Source organism: Kogia breviceps, chromosome 19 (assembly GCF_026419965.1).
Source record: "Kogia breviceps isolate mKogBre1 chromosome 19, mKogBre1 haplotype 1, whole genome shotgun sequence".
Classification (NCBI taxonomy): Eukaryota; Metazoa; Chordata; class Mammalia; order Artiodactyla; family Physeteridae; genus Kogia; species Kogia breviceps.
The window spans coordinates 15,186,009-15,205,724 of NC_081328.1; the positions used below are offsets into that span (position 1 = coordinate 15,186,009).

Consider the following 19,716-nt stretch of genomic DNA (forward strand, 5'->3'; position numbering starts at 1 on the left):
TGCCTATTTACAATAGTATTGTCCCTCTCGTCTACCCTCCATATCCCTCCTAATTTGCTGCTGGAAGCACTATATCTCTTTGGTTACTCACCTGGCATCTGGCATACCAACTGCAGCAAGGACTAAGCATTCCAAGTCACACTTTATATAATACAAGCTTTTACTACTGGCACTTAAGAGTTTTCTGTCTTGGTTTTTCTGCCCCTTTCACCCTTGTTTTATTTGTTGGACCTTTTTGATTGACCAGAAGTACATATACCTTGGGATTCCCTCTGCTAAGTCTGGGGGAATCCCAGGCTCAAGTCCGTGTTCTTCTGTTGTCTTTCTCCCAGTTTTCCAGTCAAGCAACTGTTATCTCTAGCGTCTTTAGGTTGCACCATTATGTTTCTAAAGCGGTGTTGTCCAACAGAAATAATGTAAGCCTCATAAGTAATTTAAAATTTGCTAGTAGCCCCATTAAAAATTAGTTAAAGGGCTTCTCTGGTGGCGCAGTGGTTGAGAGTCCACCTGCCAATGCAGGGGACACGGGTTCGTGCCCCGGTCCGGGAAGATCCCACATGCTGCGGAGCTCCCGTGAGCCATGGCCGCTGAGCCTGCGCGTCCGGAGCCTGTGCTCCGCAACGGTAGAGCCCACAGCAGTGAGGGGCCCGCGTACCAAAAAAAAAAAAAAAAAAAGAAACAGATGAAATTAATTTAATGTATTTTATTTAACCCAATGTATCTAAAATATAATTTCAACATGCAATCAATATTTTAACATAAGATATTTTATTCTTTTCTTTTTTCATACGAAGTCTTCGAAATCTAGTTTGTATTTTACACCTATAATACATCTCAATTTGGACTAGCCACATTTGAGTACTCAATAGCCACATGTGGCTAGTGGCTACGGTACTGGACAACACAGTTCTAGAAGAGCCCATCCTCTGAGAGCCCCGAAGTTCGTAACATTATAGTTTTTCCTCTCTGGGTTATTGTCTTTTCCAAATTCATTATGACTTAAGAGTGTAAATAAGGTGCCGTGAGCGTTCAAAGGAACATACTTCATCATAAACTGTAACTCTGAATACTTAACTTTAGGCTGTTTCCAAAAATCAATTCCACCTCCAGTAGCTAATTTCCCACACAGAGGGGTTTCAAGCGACAGGAGAATGCAGTAGTCGGTAGTGTGGGTGGCAATCTTGACTCTGCCATTTACTACCTGTGGCGCATTAGGCAAAAGACATTATCTGTGACTCGGTTCCTACGTCTGTAAAACGGGGATATTTACGGTGCCTACTTCATATGCCCTTTTGGGGATTAAAGGAGTTAAGATATAAAAGGCATTTGGAAGAGTGCCAGGTGCCTAATAAATGTTCAATACTTGTGAGCTATTATTGTTCCAGTAAACTTGTTGCGGACCCTGAGTTAAGTCCCAAGAAAACACCAGAAATTCTGAAGAGGCTAAACGACAGCGCAGGCTGAGAACCACGTCTCAGGTCATCACGGACGCAGGACCTATGTGCGGACCGAGCAGCCTACGTAAAAAACGCTCCACTCACCTTCCCTTCTAGACCCCCGACCGGCTCCTGCCGGTCAAGGCTGAGGTACCTGAGGGAAACCTGAGGAGAAACTTCCTAAGGCCAGGCCACGGGGACAGCTTTTCCGACAGGGTGTGAGACTGGCCTACTCGAAGCAGGAGGGATGGACTCCTCGACTGTCCAACTTTCCGGTCACCCTCTCGGAGGTGAGGCCGAAAGGCTGGCCTTCGGCCCGGAGCGCGTCCCGGATACCGCCGGCGTCGGGGGTTGCGGGTCGGCTCGCAGAGCGCGCGCTCACAGGGGGCCGAGAGGGGCGGGTCCAATACAGGCCCCGCCCCCGCCCGCCTGCCTCGAGCCCGGAGCGGACGCGCCCACCTGACGCACTGAGACTTCGCAGCCAATCGGGAAGCGCGGAGCAGGTTCAAATAAAGACGGCGGGTGAGCATGGCGTCGCCTCTCGCGTCTAGGAGGTGATCACCCTGTGTTGTTTTGAAGATGTGGCGGGTGAAAAAACTGAACCTTAGCGTGTCGCCTTCGCCCCAATCGGTGAGCGGGAGGGCCTCATGGAGAGAGAGAGCTGGGCCGGGGTTTCGGGTCGGGGTAGCTGGCAGCGCCGGGCGTCGTGGAAAGCTGGGTCGAGCCTGGGGACGGGTGGATGTGGAGTCTAATGCTGGTCCTGATGTTCAGAGGACTGGGGTTGGAGCCTACTCTTGTTATTGCTCGTGAGCTTCTTAGGGAGGGAGGGGAGCGTCTTAGGGCAGGCTGGCAGAGCCCAGGCTTTCTCACATTCTCTTCTGTTTTAGGGAAAAGCAGCTATGAGAACGCCTCTCCGAGAACTTATCCTGCAGCCTGGTGCCCTCACCAACTCGGAAACAGGGCCCCCGATAGCCTACTCGTCCACCCCATCACTGTGCAAGCTAGGGCTGCAGGTGAGATTCGCCTGGCCAGCCTCTCGACTGGGCTCTTTGCCGAGGCCGAGAGCTCAGAGGAACAGAGGGCCAGGGCTGGAACGTAATTAATAACGATAATGAAGTTTCCTTCTTCGGTGACATCCATTTACAGCTATTCAGGCCAACAGAGAGGTACCCTAGGGTCGTTAAAAGAAGTCCACTGAGAACCCGCACCTCTATTTAGCTGTTAGTTTTTTTTATCACCTCCTCCCCCGTTCAGGCTTTACCAGACGTCTCAGAAATACTATCACTTTGGTTAGTGGTCTCCCTCTTAATAGGGACTCACTTACAGAGAAGTCAGTCAGCTGCAAGAATGAGGCAATGTCCATCCATTCCCAGAGGTAGTCAAAACTCCCCTGGGATCAAGTTACACCACTTCCAGACAGGGTTCCTGGACCACGGGAGTTGAAACTAGCTCCTTGTAGAACTGCCCTCACTGAGTTGTACTTTTGTGAAAGGTCTTGAGAGACATAGCTATGTAGAAAATGCTTTTCAGTTCAAAAAATGAGGATTGACTGTATACATTTCTCTGCCTGTTGCTTTTCTCATTTAACAATGTGGTTTAAATCCCTGCATGTCAACTAGTGTAGAGCTAATTCATAAGATACTGTGGTATGCATGAATCTTAATTTAGTCATAAATGGTCATTTATCTTTCCACTTTTTTTGCTTCTGCAAACAATGCTAATGTAAATATCTTTGTACTGATACCTTTATTTCAATGAGATACATTTTCAGGAGTAGGATTATTGGTTTGAAGGAAAGATATTTTTAATTTTAAATTTTGTCAGATGGCTATCTAAAATAGCTATTACAATTCATATTATCTCCAGCATTGTATGGCAATATCCGTTTCCCCACATCACCTCTTGTAGTAGTTGTTAGAGATCTTTAAAATTTTAGCCAGTCTGATGTGATATCTTATTGTTACTTTAATTTTCATTTTCCTGACTACTAGTGAGTGTATCTCTTACATGTGAGTTGGTTATTTGGGTTTGCTCTTTTATGAAATGCTTATTTATATTATTTGCTCATTTTTCTATTGGGTTGTTAACTCTTTTTCATCATTTTCTAAGTGTATATTATAAATACTCGTACTTTGTCATGATTTTTAGCTAGTTTGTAATTTTCTTTTGATTTTTACCTTTAATCCAGGGGTTACCTAGGAGGGTTTCTTAATTTCCAAGTGCTTAAAAACCATTTTGTGTCACCTTTTAAATTTATTTTCTTGCATTATGATCAGACTGTAATCTGTTGTCTTTGTAGCCAAGTATAGGATGAATTTTTCTGAGTGTTCCATGAACATATGAAAAAAAGCATATTTACTATTCAAAGGATGTCACATTCTATTATATCCATCAGCAGATAGTTAATTACTCTGTCCTTGCACTTTTTTTAGTCTGCCAGATCTGTTGAGTTCTGTGTTGTCCTTGTATGATTTTGGTATCAACATAATTTTGGCCTTGTAAAATGAGTTAGGAAGTGTTTCCTTCTCTTCATTTAATTTTTTGGAAGAGCTTGAGACAAATGGGTATTAAATCTTTGAATTTTGGTAAATTCAACCTGTAAAATGATCTGGTCCTGGACTTTTGTTTTCTGGGAGGTTTGTTTGTTTGTTTGTTTTTAATTAATTAATTAATTAATTAAATTTGGCTGCTTTGGGTCTTCGTTGTTTCATGTGGGCTTTCTCTAGTTGCGGCGAGCAGGGCTACTCTTCGTTGCGGTGCACAGGCTTCTCATTGTGGTGGCTTCTCTTGTTGCAGAGCACAGGCTCCAGGCATGCGGGCTTCAGTAGTTGTGGCACGCGGGCTCTGTAGTTATGGCTCGCGGACTCTAGAGCGCAGGCTCAGTAGCCTTTTTTGAGTTCAGACAGTATCCTGCACCCATAACTGTATATTGAGAACCAGAACTGACTGTATTAGTCAACTACTTCTGTTTCCTTTGGCAGGAAGGCAGCAACAGCTCATCTCCACTGGATTTTGTCAATGCTAAGAAGACAGACTCCCCTTCAGAACAGTTCAGCCATCCCTCAACATGTCTAGAAGCTTGTCAACGTGAATCAGATGAGCAGCCCCTAAATCTGATTCCCCAAACCAATTCTACTCCCAAAACATCTGAGGAAGCAGTAGACCCACTGGGTGACAATGTGGTTAAAACCATGGTCCTTGTACCTTCTCCAGGGGGGCAGCAGCAAAACATTACACTCGAGGCCCATCTAGATACCATGGCAGAGACAAACAGCTTCTCTCTAGATGAGCCTTTGAGGCCAGGAGATCTGCTGAGAAAGGGGGTGGCCCCCTGCATGGAAGACAACTTTTCAGCAATTGTTCCTGCTATGCCTGAGAAACCTACATTTCAGGATCCTTCATCCCATCTGTTGGAGTACCCACAAAATCCCTGTTCTGAGAAACAGTTATACTGCTCCAAGGAAAGCCTGAAGGACAATAGGACTGAGGCTGTGCCTGAGGACTTAGTCCCTTCTGAAAGTAATGCCTTGTTGCCTTCCTCCCTGTTCTGGCTTTCCCCTTTAACTGTCTTAGCAGCAGATTTCCCTGTCAGTCTTGTGGACCCAGGGGAGGAAATTTTAGAGCACAGAACTACAGAGGAGAGAGAAATGAGCTTTCCCATATTCCCTGAGGAGGCTGAATTGGGAGATCAAGCACTTGTCTCAAATATGGACGATGTGCCACCCACAGGCCTGACCCAAAATCCAGGAGAAATGGAATCCCAGGCAGCTCCAGGGCCAGCGGTAGAAGATGCTGGTAGCATTCCCGTCTCTGATATGGGGCCTTGGATGTCTCCCCTGGCCTGGCTGGAAAAAGGTGTAAATACCTCCGTCATGCTGGAAAATCTCCGCCAGAGCTTATCTCTTCCCTCTGTGTTTCGGGATGCTGCAATTGGCACTACCCCTTTCTCTACTTGCTCTGTGGGGACTTGGTTTACTCCCCCAGCACAGCAGGAAAGGAGTACAAACACATCCCAAACAGGCCTGGTGGGCACCAAGGACAGTACTTCTGAGACAGAGCACCTTCTATGGGGGTAAGTATCCCTGTATCTTTGTGCTCCTGGACTTCATTCACCTGGATCTGCCACTCCCATCCCTTTCCCTCTCTTCTCCTCATGTTCTTCTCTTCCTACTGCAGCCGTCCTCCAGATCTGACTGCCTTATCTCGACATGACCTGGAAGATAACCTGCTGAACTCTCTTGTCATTCTGGAGGTTCTCTCCCGCCAGCTGCAGGACTGGAAGAGCCAGCTGACTGGCCCTCACCCAGAAGTTCAGGACAGCAGCACACAGACTGACACCTTTTCCAGTGGGGTAAGAAGGTTCTTCCCAAAGTGTGGAGGATCCCAGTGGGCCCTCTTCCTTAGAATATGTATAAAAGCTGAGGATCTGGAAAATCCCTTAGAGCTGTTGGTACTCACTATACCCCTGGGGTACATCAAGACCTTCCAAGGGAATGCAAGCAAGGAAAGTGTTAAAGGAATCGGTTTCTAGATCTTCATCTTCCAAACGCACTCTTTACTAATTTGTTTTCTTTCCTACTTCCCCATTCTCAATTACCCTTGCCCAATTTACTAACTTTACTATAAAGAAGAGCATATTTACTACCTGTCCTGAATCTTACATTGTCAAGAGGCAGCATTCAAAGGACAATAGAAAATATTTGTGTACGTGCTGAGAAGGCAAATGACTGCAATGACTATGTAACATGTCATTTTTGTGTGTTTTCAACAAAATTGAAGGAAGACTTCAGTTATGTCAGTGGATGGAAGTTCACTGTGAGATTTTCGGCATGTATCTCCAAAGGAGCTCCTAGAATTGGGTGACATGCCCTTCTTCCCTTCTTTCATTCCTACTTATTCCCATTATTTATGTGAAGAAATTTTCTCACAGAAATCTTTTTTTTTTGGCTGCACCACATGGCTTGTGGGATTTCACTTCCCCAACCAGGGATCGAACCCAGGCCTTTGGCAGAGAGAGTGCGGAGTCCTAACCACACGACCGCCATGGAATTCCCTCACATAAATCTTGTATCTGTAAGAATGGAAAATAGGCATAGAATTCTTGCTGAACTATGTCTTATTGTAGGAATTATAGTAATCACAGACACATGAACTAATAAGGGGGGGTTGCTCCATCTATTTCATTAGTAGATGGATCTCCAGTAAAATTTTACTGGATGTGTTGATGATTTTAATTAAAAATTATATTATTACAGTGATTAGTATACAGCTCATGAAAATATTTCTCCATCCAAAAGAGAGTTTTCTCACTTAAAATCTTATGTGGGACTTCCCTGGTGGCACAGTGGTTAAGAATCCGCCTGCCAATGCAGGGGACATGGGTTCGATCCCTGGTCTGGAAAGATCCCACATGCCGCGGAGCAACTAAGCCTGTGTGTCACAACTACTGAGTCTGTGCTCTAGAGCCCTCGAGCCACAACTGCTGAGCCTGTGTGCCACAACTACTGAAGCCCGCATGCTTACAGCCCGTACTCCGCAACAAGAGAAGCCACCGCAATGAGGAGCCTGTGCACTGCGACGAAGAGTAGCTCCCGTTTGCCACAACTAGAGAAGGCCCGCTCGCAGCAACAAAGACCCAGTGCAACCAAAAATAAATAAATAAATAGATTTAAAATCTTATGGTCAGAGGAATTGAAAATGTTTTTTAATTTATTTAAATTTAGATGAACTTTTGATGTCGTTGCAGAGATACTAATATCAGAGTTTAAAGTGTAAAAGTATGTTTTATTAGGATAAAATTCTGAGAGGAGTAAAAGTAGAGGTTCAAGAAGAAAAAGGGATGATATAAAATTTCTGTTAAAGAAGAACTTCGTATATTTTTAAAAATTAATTAATTAATTTTTGGTTGCGTTGGGTCTTCATTGCTGTGCACGGGCTTTCTCTAGTTCTGGTGAGCGGGGGCTACTCTTTGTTGCGGTGCGCTTCTCTTGTTGTGGAGCACAGGCTCTAGGCGTGCGGGCTTCAGTAGTTGTGGCACGTGGGCTCAGTAGTTGTGGCTCGCGGGCTCTAGAGCACACGCTCAGTAGCTGTGGCACATGGGCTTAGTTGCTCTGCGGCATGTGGGATCTTCCTGGACCAGGGCTCGAACCCAAGTTCCCTGCATTGGCAGGTGGATTCTTAACCACTGTACCACCAGGGAAGTCCCCTTTGTGTATTTTCTAAAGGTATCAAATAGGTATTAAATCATTATGGTTTATAAAGCAGAAACAAACACACCATTGTAAAGCAATTATACTCCAATAAAAACATTAAAAAAAATCATTATGGTGTATGTAACATTTATACCATTGGATATATTTAAGAGTGATGTAACAGTTTTATTTCAAACTGTCAATGTTTTTAAGGTGGTGGAAATTACAGTGTTTGTAACAATTTAAACGTAAGCGTACTCCAGCTTTCAAAATTACTGTGGGAGATATGAGAGGAAAACAGTTTAAAGACCATTGTTCTAGAGGAGTCTTGCTGTGACAGGCCGAGGAAGTAAGGGAATGTGTCAGGGAAGGAATTGAGGTCCTCATTGTTGTGGCTGTTGAGGTAATATAGGCGGCTGATGCTAAGAATAGATGGTCTCGGGATTTCCCTGACGGTCCAGTGGTTAGGACTCCATGCTGTCACTGCCGAGGGCCAGGGTTCAATCCCTGGTCAGGGAACTAAGATCCCACAAGCTGCGCGGCATGGCCAGAAAAAAAAAAGATGGTCTCTAAAACTCCAAAGGCCTCCTTTGGGTTGAAAATATCCTCAAATTAATGACTTTACTTTTTGTCAAAATCCTGGAAGCCATAGGTTCATCATTCCTGTATTTTCTTATTTTTGTATCCTTTCCTCTTGTCCTTGACCTTGTTCCCCATCCCTGAGGTGGCCTTGTACCCTCTTTCCTTGAAGCTTGCCAAATCCTTTTAGAGACCACTGGAGCAGAACCAAAGAGAGGAAATGACAGTGCCTTCAGCCATTCCCCATCACAGTGCCATGTCCTTGCCGCTTGGCTGCCTCATTCACGCTAATCTCATCACCTGCCTGACTGGCCCGCCCTGAGCAGTATGTGTGCCCTGTTCCAGGGCTCCAGGGGTAACTCTGTGCCTTACTGCATGACGCAGTCGGGAACAATGTCTGCTTTGCTGGGGAGGGGAGTGATGAACTCCAAGAGATCTGCCTCCTTATATCCAGACTGCTGCAGCATCATGACTCAGCACTGCTGCTCCAGCACTAGGCTTTTTCCTAGATGATGGCTGCCTTGCAGCAGTAATGAAGGTTCCCCACTTTTCTCTCAGAACTTCAAAGTTTCTCTACGGCTCTGCTGCCTTTGAAATCATACTTATCTACTCTACATAGCACACTAAGATTTTCGTCTGCCCCAATAATGAACAGACCGTTAGAGATTTAAGAAAATTAAAATGAGTAGTAAATAAATATTTGAGAAGGTTACCATTACTGGTAATCAGAGAAATGCAAATTGCAACATGAGATGCTACTTTCTTCTGACAAAATAGCAAAGAATAAAATAGATTAATAGTGGTAAGCATTGTCCTGTCGTCAGTAGGGCATAAATTGGTTCAATCTTTTTTCTTTTTTATGCTTTAAAACAGTTATATTTAATATTACACTTAAAATTTTTTTCTCTTGTTTGAACATTATGCCTTTAAACGGGTTCAGCCGTCTTTGAAAGCAATTTAAACTGCTCAAAGCAGTTCAAACTTTTTGACCCAGTAACCCCACTTCTAGGGATAAATCCTAAGGGGGAAAAAATACTGTATAAAGATGATAACTTTAAGAAAATGAAAAAGAATGAAAAATAATGGTACATCCATAAGATGGGATATCCTACAGTTATTTTAAAATATATTTATGAAGAGTTCTTTTTTTTTTTCCAGCCGTGCAGTGCGGCATGCAGGATCTTAGTTCCCCCACCAGGGATCAAACCCATGCCCCCTGCAGTGGAAGTGTAGAGTCCTAACCACTGGACTGCCAAGAGTTTTTAATAGCATGGAAAAATAAGTGTAATGTTCGTGTTTTGTTTTGGTGTTTTTTTTTTGCAGTACGCGGGCCTCTCACTGTTGTGGTCTCTCCCGTTGCAGAGCACAGGCTCCGGGCGCGCAGGCTCAGCGGCCATGGCTCACGGGCCCAGCCGCTCCACGGCACGTGGGATCTTCCCGGACCGGGGCACGAACCCGCGTCCCCTGTATCGGCAGGCGGACTCTCAACCACTGCGCCACCAGGGAAGCCCTAATGTTCATGGTTTTTAAAGAAAGGAATTTGGGGACTTCCCTGGTGGCAGAGTGGTTAAGAATCCTCCTGCCAATGCAGGGAACTTGGGTTCGATCCCTGGTCTGGGAAGATCCCACGTGCCGTGGAGCAGCCAAGCCTGTGTACCACAACTACTGAGCCTGTGCTCTAGAGTCTGCGAGCCACAACTACTGAAGCCCACGCACCTAGAGCAAGTGCTCCACAACAAGAGAATCCACTGCAGTGAGAAGCCTGCGCACCACGACGAAGAGTAGCTCCCACTTGCTGCAACTAGACAAAGCTCAGGCACAGCAACGAAGACCAAACGCAGCCAAAAATAAATAAATAAATAAGATCCCACAAGCCTCATGGCCCAGCCAAAAAAAAGATACCTAGAGAGCAACAAAAATAAATAAATAAATAAAAAGGAAAAAAAAAAAGAAAGGAGTTCAGAGTTCATATAACCTCTAAGAGGCTTTGAGGTGAGGTAAAATATCAGCAGAAGTTAAAAATGAGTGATACTCTACTTTGATAGTTCTCCCTAAAGCACATATACTAGTCTCAGGCTCTCAATGAGGAGACTAAATATAAACTCAGGGCTAAATAACATTAGTATAATAAAATTAAGTAAGAAAAGCAGGACCCCAAATTTATTTATATATTATAATCTCAATTGTGGTTTTTCTTAAGCATTACTGTCTTTCATCAAATCTAAGATACAATCAATATTGAATGCATACCAATGTCAGTGGTGTTAAAATGTGAAAAGACAGGGACTTCCCTGGTGGTTCAGTGGTTAAAACTCTGTGCTTCCAATGCAGGGGGCACGGGGGTTTGATATCTGGTCGGGGAACAAAGATCCCACATGCCACGCAGTGCGGCCAAAAAAAAAAAAAAATTGTAAAAAGGCAATCATCTTAGAATTTACTAAATATAGTTATTTCTTTCTAAATCAGTAGTCTACAACTTTTTTCTCCCCCTGACACCTGAGGGAGGTAACATACTCATCAGTTACAGCAAATCCCTATAGCAAGGAAATCTGGTGTGGAGGTATATTGAAATCTCTTGGGGTGGGTGCTATACTGTTGGTTGAGAATCACTGCTCTAGGGGTGAAATTGATAATGATTCTTTTTCCATTTTATTCACTTTCCTATTTCCAAAATTTTACAGTAAACACATAATCAGAAAAAAAAGTTATTTTAAAAAGTAATTTTTTTACCTACCTCTGGAATTTTTCTGACTTGGCTTCATCAAGCTTTGAGCCTTGCTCCTGATTTTAATGGGAAAGGCTCCTGTATCTCGGTGGGAGGGGCAAAGAGCTGCTGGTGGTGCATGTTGCCTATGCAAAATGGGCAACTCTGTTTCTCCAACTAGATGAGTAAGAAACCTCAGCATCTTCAGGAGAGCCAGGAGATTGGACAGGCTCTGCGGCAGGCCAGGAATGTCATGGTAAGTGTTGATTGACCTTATACCATTGCTGGGTCTCCTGTGAAGATCAAGAATGGTGACTCCTGAGCAGTTAGCAGATGATGGATGGTACTCAGCCATGGTAGTGAAGGGAGGTTTCCTTTTGTTAAGAACATCTCTTCCTTATTGGGATCGTGAAATTGGGGTTGGTGGCTTCTCAGTGTCCCTGCTTACTTCCTGCTTAGTGACTTTATTTGATCTAACCTAACCATCTCTCCCTCTACAGCAGTCATGGGTGCTGGTCTCTAAAGAGCTGATATCCTTGCTTCACCTATCTCTGCTACACTTAGATGAAGATAAAACTGCTCTGAGTCAGGAGGTAAGCAGCATGCAGATGGAGGCAGAAGCCTTTGGTGGGACTGAAATTCAGCCAAATAAAGAAACCAGACACAGTATATGATTCTTATCTTATAGTCTTGGCGTACAGAAACCTTGGTGTCCTGCTGTTTTGATGTGTTGAAGAAATTGAGGGCAAGGCTCCAGAGCCTCAAAGCAGAAAGGGAGGAGGCAAAGCACAGAGAGGAAATGGCCCTCAGAGGCAAAGATGCGGTAAGGTGTCAGGCTTTTGTTCCTGGATGTAGGAGGTCTCTTCCTAAGGTTCCTGCAGGAACGTAAATTGACTTGAGATACAGATGGGTGGCCTGAAAACTGCTTGCCCTGGGGAATAATGAACTAGACTACTGGTGTGACTGATAGTTATGGCTTTTTGTGCTGTATCTTTCCTCTGCCCACAGTGTCCTCTCAACCTCCTCTTCTCTAAACAGGCAGAGACAGTGCTAGAGGTTTTCTGTGCACACGCCAGCCAGCGCATCAGCCAACTGGAACAGGACCTGGCATCCATGGGGAAATTCAGAGGCCTTTTGAAGGAAACCCAGACCCAACTGGTAATTGAAGGCATATTCTTTCCTGGGATCCATACTGACACACTGGGAGGACGGTCATGTACCCCTACTTCCCTGTATCCAGAGGGAAAGGGCCCCCTCCATTGACAATCCTTCTCATGTAGGTAGGGCTTCATACTGAGCAAGAAGGGTTGGCTCAGCAGACAGCAAGTCTTACTTCAGCCTTGCAGCAGGACTGGATATCCATGCAACTGGATGTGAGTATTTGGGGCCATTATACTGCTCCTTTGCTCACAGCCAGCCCTGTTAGGAGTCTTGTCTCAAGGGTGCTCTTCTGACCTGCTTGCTTCCCCTGGTAGTATGTAACATGGACAGCTCTGCTGAGCCGGTTTCAACAACTCACAGAGAAATTTACAGCCAAGAGCCGGCAGACCCTGCAGGAACGTGACGCTGCAATTGAGGAAAAGCAGCAGGTACAAACCAGGAGTGGGGACTGCTTAGGCCTGGTTTCCTCCTTCTTCTCTACAGAAGGCCTTTCTGATGAGTGGTGTCATTAGCCTCTTCCCTGGGACCTGTCTTCTTTCCATCTGTCGGTTTGGAGACCAGCCAGTCCCTTTGCTATAAGATGGCCTTCAGCACCTTCTTCAGCAACTTTCCTCCTGTTTCTACTTTTTCCTGAGGATCAGACTAATTTGCTGCAGTGTTTTTTCCCAGGAACAAGGTGGTTTGTTGTCCTGTCCAGAAAGAGAAACTGGACTAAGTCTTGGGACTCTTGATTCAGGAGGAGCTGTGGGAGGAAAACTGTCTTTTTCGCCTAGGTTTCCAGGGAGCTGGAACAAGTCTCTTCCCATTTAGAGGACTGCAAAAGCCAACTAGAACAACTGGAGTTGGAAAACAGTCGCCTGGCAACAGGTGTGCATGTGTGCATGTGTGCAAGCAGTTGTACCCTGCTGAGGCTTTGGGTGTGGCAGTAGCGCAAGAAAGTGCTCTAGGGCACCTGTCTTAGAGCAGAAGTGTGGGGACGTGTGGGCCTGGTGACCACATGGTGTCATTACGATAATTTTGGTCTAGATCTCCGGGCTCAGCTGCAGATTCTGGCCAGCATGGAGAGTCAGCTAAAAGAGCTACAGAGTCAGCATGCCCATTGTACCCAGGACCTGTCCATGAAGGATCAGTTGCTCTGCCAGCTTACCCAGAGCAGTGAGGAGAAGGCTGCTCAGTGAGTTCCTCTCAGGTTATTGTGGCAGTAGGCATCCAGGATATGGGACCAATGGGATCTAACGTAAGGTCTCTGGCAGATGGCAAAAGGAAGAGATGGCATTAAAACATATGCAGGCAGAGCTGCAGCAACAGCAGGCGGTCCTGGCCAAGGAGATGCAGGACCTAAAGGAGACCCTGGAGGTAAGGAAGATGGCTTGGGGCAGGGGAGCTGCAGAAGTGTGACTCCTCCCTGATGGTATTTAGGTGAGGTTTGAGATTCTGGACTGGAAAAAGCCTCTGTTCCCAGGACTCTAAAATTTCCCACTTAGATGCATATTCCCCCCTCCCTTCCTCGCTCCTTGCCTTCCTTCCTGCTCCTGTCTCCCCAGTTTGCAGAACAAGAGAATCAGGTTGCTCACCTGGAGCTGGGCCAGGTTGAGTGTCAGTTGAAAACCACACTGGAAGTACTCCGGGAGCGTAGCCTGCACTGTGAGGACCTGAAGGACACCATGGAGAACCTGAAGTAAGACCTCTACCTTTCTGTGCTTCCCTGTTAGTGTTTATCTCTCCCAGGACCGCTTCTAGAAGCTAAAGTCTCCAAGAAAGGAATTGTGACAGGGTCCAAGAGCCTCTTGTTTCCCCTCGTTGAATGCAGTTCTGTGTGGGGATTTGAAGAAGTGTTCAGAGAAGGTCACCTGGTGTTTGGCCGTCTTCTCTGTTCCTTTCTTATTTCAGGGCTAAACTGGCCAGCACCATGGCAGAGAAACAGCAGCAAGACCTGGAGAAGACACGCCAGTATTCCCAAGAGCTAAGGGTGCTGACTGAGCAACTCCGTAGCCTGACCCTCTTCCTACAGACAAAACTAAAGGAGAAGGTAGGGTCCAGGGTTTCCTTCTCTTCCCTTACAATTGTATCGATATCTTCGAATAAAGACGGTTTTATTTCTTCCTTCCTGAACTGTATACCTTTTATTTCCTTTTCTTGTCTTACTGTGTTAGCTAGAACTTCCCCTATAGCGTTGAAAAGGAATGGTGAGAGGGGACATCCTTGCCTCGTACCTGATCTTAAAGGGAAAGCTTTGAGTTTCTCACCTTTAAGTATGATGTTAACTGTAGGCTTTTTGTAGATATTCTTTATCCAGTTGAGGAAGTTCCCCTCTAATCCTAGTTTACTGAAAGTTTTTCCACTTGTATCCTTATTGTATAGAATGGTCTTCCTAAAATTCTATTCTTGTTCCATCTCTGTGACCTTCGGTGATTTTCAGTTGCCTACAGGATGTCTTCAACCTGTCACTCAAACTTTTCTTCTTCTGTCTCCTACCTCCCTGTTATGAACCCTTTACTCCCATAGACTGCCTACGTACTACACACGTCTCATCCCCATTCGCACCCAGATGCGTGCTGTTACCATATCCGTTCTCTGCTATCTTCAAACTGGAAATACCTTTTCCTTCCTATTAAAATCCTCTCTGGTTCACCTTCTTTGAAATGTTCCCAAACATCAGTGGACTCAGTGATCTCCTGCTATATTCCTCATGAACTTACTCTCCTTTTGCACTTGTATTAATTTGCCTTGGATGTTTGGTCTCTTCAACGAGACTGTATTTAAAGAAAGCAGAAATTTAGCCTTGCTTCTTTGGCTTCCCCACAGTGCACACTGAACAATAAATGGGTACTTTTCAGAATGCAGCATTAGTTAGCTTATTCAACAGTTAAAGGCACAGCCAGAATCCTGAAATCGAATTGCTTATGATCTGACCCCATTCCCCAGTGTGTGCTAAGCACAGGAATCCAGTCTTCCAGGGAAGACAGACAGATGTAAACTTGTCATCTTGGCTTGTGATTGTGATAGAGGGTTTCCTGGATGGCCACTGAGGGTCGCCTGGATGACCACAGAGAAAGGAGCATCAGTTCTACCTTTGAGAGTTAAGATGTCTTCTCAGAGCAGGTGACTCTTGGGCAGTCTTGAGGTTAGAAGTTTGTAGGGCAGGGTTGGGTATATAGGAAGGCCCACCAGGCAGAGGGAATAGTATGAAAGTCATAGAGGCACTACGGGTACTTTTTGTAGTGTCTACCTTGTGACAAGACCTGGGTTAGGTGTTGAGACTACAGGTGAACAAGGCCAAGGCCCTGCTCATGTGGAATGTGGCAAGTTTGGGAACTGGGAGGTAGCTCTTTATGATTGGATTATAGGAGCTATGTGGGGCAAGGATTATAAGGAGAAAAGGCTGGAGAGCTAGGCAGGAGGCCAGATTTTTGAAGGCTTGAACTAAAGGGATATGGAGGAGGGGATGAATTGGATGAATTCAGTACATATTTAGGAAGTAAAAGTAACAGAATGGGGACTTCTCTGGCGGTCCAGTGGTTAAGACTTCGCCTTCTAATGCAGGCGGTGCGGGTTTGATCCCTGGTTGGGGAGCTAAGATCCCACATGCCTCGCAGCCAAAAAACCAAAACATAAAACAGAAGCAATATTGTAACAAATTCAATAAAAAAGACTTTAAAAAATGGTCCACATCAAAAAAATCTAAAAAAGAAAAGTAACAGAACATGGTTATCAGTTTGATATAGGAGTACAGTGCAAGAGTGAATGATGATCTCTAGATTGCTGGAAAGATGGCGACACTCTAGAACTGGGATTAGCAGACTTTTCCTGTAACGTGCAATATGATAAATATTTTCGGCTTTGCAAGCCACATGGTCTTTGTCTCAGCTACTCAACTCTGCCTTTGTAGCTCAAAAGCAGGCATAGAGAGTATATAAATAAATGGATGTGGCAGTGTTCCAATAAAACTTTGTTTACAAAAACAGGTGGCAGGCCAGATTTGAACCACAGGCTGTAATTTGCTGCTCCCCTGCTCTAGGAGCTTAAATATAGGTGGAGGAATAGATTTTTGGTGGGGTGGGACAGGAAAAATGGTTAGCTCAGCTTTATACATACTAAATTTCAGATGAACTGTGGAGCAATCTGGTAGATTTTTCACAGGTAGTTGAGCCTTTGGGCCTGGAGATTGGGAGAAGGTCCAGTTGAGAGAGACAGATTGAAGGGTCATCCATGTAGAAGTGGATGTTTTTGTGGAGCTCCTGATGTGAGGCCACCTGGGGAATGTAAAGAGGGTCAAGGATGAACCAGAAGGAGCCCACAGTTAAAGAAAGACCTGTGGATAGAGAGAAGAAAATAGCCAGAAAGGTATGAGTCCTACCTGTGTAGGAGAGAGAGTCATGTCACACAAGTGAAGAAAATGAAGTTTCTAAAAGAACATGGTCATTGGTTATCACATAGGTCAGGTAAAATAAGACCTGAAAGGTGTCCGATGCCATTGGTGTACCAAATAATGAGAATTTTCGTGGAATGGTGGGGCAGAAGCCTGAGTGTAGTGGGCTAGGGAGTCCATACGTGGTGAGAATTTTAGGCAAGAAATGTAGGCTTTTCTTTCCTTTTTTTTTTTTTTTTTTAATGGAAGGGAAAAAGAAAAGGCAGTAGCTAAAAGCATACTTAAGGTAAGAGGAAGGGTTTTTGTTTTTTTTAAAATTGTTGTTCTAGTGAGAGAGAATTAAGTTCAGGGAAAGGAGCTAATGGAGAAGTTGAAGATAGAGAAGAGAGGTGACATATAGAACAGCATCCCGAGGAGATGGCCGGTGAATACCTGGAAGTTCAGGGAACCCACTATCCCTGAAAAGCAGGTGACTTTTTTTTTTCTTTGCCCTTAGGCTGAACCAGAGACCCTCCCGATAAGCACAGCCTGTGCTCCTTCCCAGGAACACCCTCTGCCCAGCGACAGCACCTTTTTGGGAAGCACCCTGACAGCAGTGGCAGATGAAGGTTAAAGACCCTGGAATTTAGGGGTGGGAAAGTTGTGACTCTGCTCTTGATATCTTCAGCTGTTGAAGATGCCGCCAACAGACCCTGTCTCTCCCTGGCTCCCGTGATGGCCGACCCTTGACTGGGTCACCAGAGGGGCCCTCTACCATGGTTGCATTTTGTTTTAGAGCCAGAATCGGCTCCTGTGCCCTTGCTTGGAAGTGACAAGAGTGCTTTCACCAGAGTAGCATCAACGGTTTCTCATCAGCCTACAGGTTAGGATGGGCTCCAGGGATCCTGCCTCATTTCTAGATCTGGTAGTGATGATAAAGACTAAAGCAGTGAGAAGTGCTTTGCTCTAAAAACCTCAATTTTACTTGGGCTCATTTCATTTCTGCCTTTTGGGATCGGTAATGTTCCAGACATTCAGATCCTGTGGGTGGGGAACATGGATAAGAGTTGTGGAAGTGATAGCTACACACTTCTTCCTTCCAGAGCTAAAGGGCTCTACCTCTATCTAGTACTTTCTCTTTCAGAAACCCCAGCCATCGAGAATAGCCTGGCAGAAATGAGTACTATGACTCTGGAGCTTCAGAGCCTGTGTTCCCTGCTGCAGGAGTCTAAAGAAGAGGCTGTCAGGACTCTGCAGCGAAAGATGTGAGTGGAGTGCAGTCTTGGTGAGAGGGGACAGGTCAGGTGATCAGCCCCTTATGTCAAGGGCCCAGGCAGCCCCTGGGGGGACAGGAATAATGCTGAATTCTTCCCTCCCCTAGATGTGATCTGCAGGCTCAGCTGCAGGCCCAGGAAGAACAGCATCATGAAGCCCAGAAGGCAAAGGAAGTGGACATAGAGAAGCTGAACCAGGCCTTGTGCTTGCGCTACAAGGTGGAGGAGGGGCCTGGAAATGAAGCAATGAAGAACTGGGGCAACTGTGAGGGCCCACTGGGAGCTGTTGTCTCTCCAGGAATCTGGGTGGTGGAGATTTTCCAACCATTGCCCTAGTTTTGCCCTTCCTGGGGTCAGACAATTCACATGTTTGGGAACCAGCTATAGACTGACCCATCTTCCAGGCTGACCTAGAACTCCAGCAGAACTCTCTCAACACGGAAATGTGCCTGGCCTCACATAGCTCTAGAGGAAGAATTGGAGTGTTATCAATTGGTATCACCTGGGCTAAGCATGGTTAGGCACAAAATCCTATCTCTTGGCAAGGGCTGCAAAGAAACCAGCTCTCCCACTGCTTTCTTACCTCCCATTTCCTCACAGAATGAAAAGGAACTCCAGGAAGTGATACAGCAGCAGAACGAGAAGATCCTAGAGCAGATAGACAAGAGTGGTGAGCTCATAGTACGTTCCTCATGATGCCCAGCCTCTGCCTTCTATGTCACTGGTAGCCAGGGTCCCAAATGTGGGAATTGGGTCCCCTGGTCTACCCTTGCTAACCACATGGGATAAGGATAGAGAGAACCTTCGAGGGCTACTAGATACCTCTCCATTCTCATCCCCAGAGGCTTAGAGAGGAGGTGACCCAGCTCACCCGTTCACTTCGGCGTGCGGAGACAGAGACTAAGGTGCTCCAAGAGACCCTGGCAGGCCAGCTGAACCCCGACAGTCAGCCCATGGCCACTAACTGGATCCAGGAGAAAGTGTGGCTCTCCCAGGAGGTGACTCAGTTAATAGAAGAGCTGGGCAACTGGTGGGAACCCTAGGCTGTGCCCCTACTGATCTGAACATATCTATAGGTGGACAAGCTGAGGGTGATGTTCCTGGAGATGAAAAATGAGAAGGCAAAACTCATGGTCAAGTTCCAGAGCCACGTAAGAATTTCCATGTCATTCTAGGGCTATTTCCTGTCACCACTAGCAAGTGCCCTGCCATATTTATCTTTCCCCACAAGCTATGTTGTTCTTTTAAGCATAGAGCTTATGCATCCTATTTGCTTTTTAGAGAAACATCCTGGAAGAGAATCTGCGGCGCTCTGACAAGGAGTTAAAGAAACTAGATGACATTGTTCAACATATTTATGAGGTAAAGGAGGGAGGGAGTTGATGCAACTAAGGCACTTGGTATAAGGCCTGGCCCAGGGGGTACTGATGAGCATAGCTGTGGTTCCCAGCCTTTGCTGAGAGCTGGACCTGACTCACTATTGCAGCCTTCTCTGTGGCTTCCATTTTCCCCCCTCTAACTCAGTGGGTGCTTCTTGGGGCTGGGAGCCTTGGGCCTTTGGCCTGTGACCCTGAGCTGCCTTTTCTGTATCTCTTGCCAGACTCTGCTGTCCATCCCAGAGGTCGTGAGGGGTTGCAAGGAGCTACAGGGATTGCTGGAATTTCTGAACTAAGAAACTGAAAGCTGGACTCTGTTTCACCCCTTTTTACCTGCAGTACTCCCTTACCCCAACACCAGGACCAATTGGCTTAGAGCCAGCTCTGTTTAATGCTATTTAAATAAAGTATATTTAATGTATTTCTTCAGGCTCACTGAATTTTATTTCTTGGGTAGGAGGTGAGTGGATGAGGTCAGGGGAGAGGCAACTTGGCCCTCTTGCCTGGGCATCCTCCACACACCCCTCCCACTGCATCCAGAGCCAAAGCCAGTCTCCCCACCCACCCCCGACGCCTTTTCTTCCCCAGATGCTCTGGTCACTGGACTGCTTGTTCCCTGGCTCACTGCCTGTAGCCCTGGTGAATAA

The 19,716-nt window shown here is 45.8% G+C and overlaps 1 protein-coding gene across 1 annotated transcript; it reads left to right on the forward strand.

The window, feature by feature from the left end:
- The first annotated feature begins 1,943 nt into the window (after positions 1-1,943).
- Positions 1,944-19,489, forward strand: SPAG5 (sperm associated antigen 5). The gene is made up of 24 exons (XM_059047344.2): positions 1,944-2,066; positions 2,324-2,449; positions 4,418-5,508; positions 5,613-5,787; positions 11,092-11,166; positions 11,411-11,503; positions 11,599-11,733; positions 11,949-12,068; positions 12,191-12,283; positions 12,386-12,499; positions 12,845-12,938; positions 13,098-13,245; positions 13,325-13,427; positions 13,616-13,749; positions 13,962-14,100; positions 16,937-17,048; positions 17,216-17,302; positions 17,564-17,684; positions 17,801-17,912; positions 18,294-18,374; positions 18,536-18,691; positions 18,770-18,844; positions 18,975-19,055; positions 19,294-19,489. The coding sequence occupies exons 1-24, from the start codon at positions 2,016-2,018 to the stop codon at positions 19,363-19,365; spliced, it is 3,588 nt and encodes a 1,195-aa protein (XP_058903327.1). The 5' UTR covers positions 1,944-2,015; the 3' UTR covers positions 19,366-19,489.
- The last annotated feature ends 227 nt before the right edge of the window (positions 19,490-19,716 follow it).

What these genes read in the sequence shown, in the direction of transcription:
- SPAG5 (XM_059047344.2), top strand. Translation starts at nt 2,016, where the DNA reads ATGTGGCGGGTGAAAAAACTGAACCTTAGCGTGTCGCCTTCGCCCCAA. An exon ending in TGTGCAAGCTAGGGCTGCAG is followed by an intron (nt 2,450 to 4,417) that starts GTGAGATTCGCC and finishes TTCCTTTGGCAG; the next exon opens with GAAGGCAGCAACAGCTCATC. An exon ending in GACAGCAGTGGCAGATGAAG is followed by an intron (nt 17,049 to 17,215) that starts GTTAAAGACCCT and finishes ATTTTGTTTTAG; the next exon opens with AGCCAGAATCGGCTCCTGTG.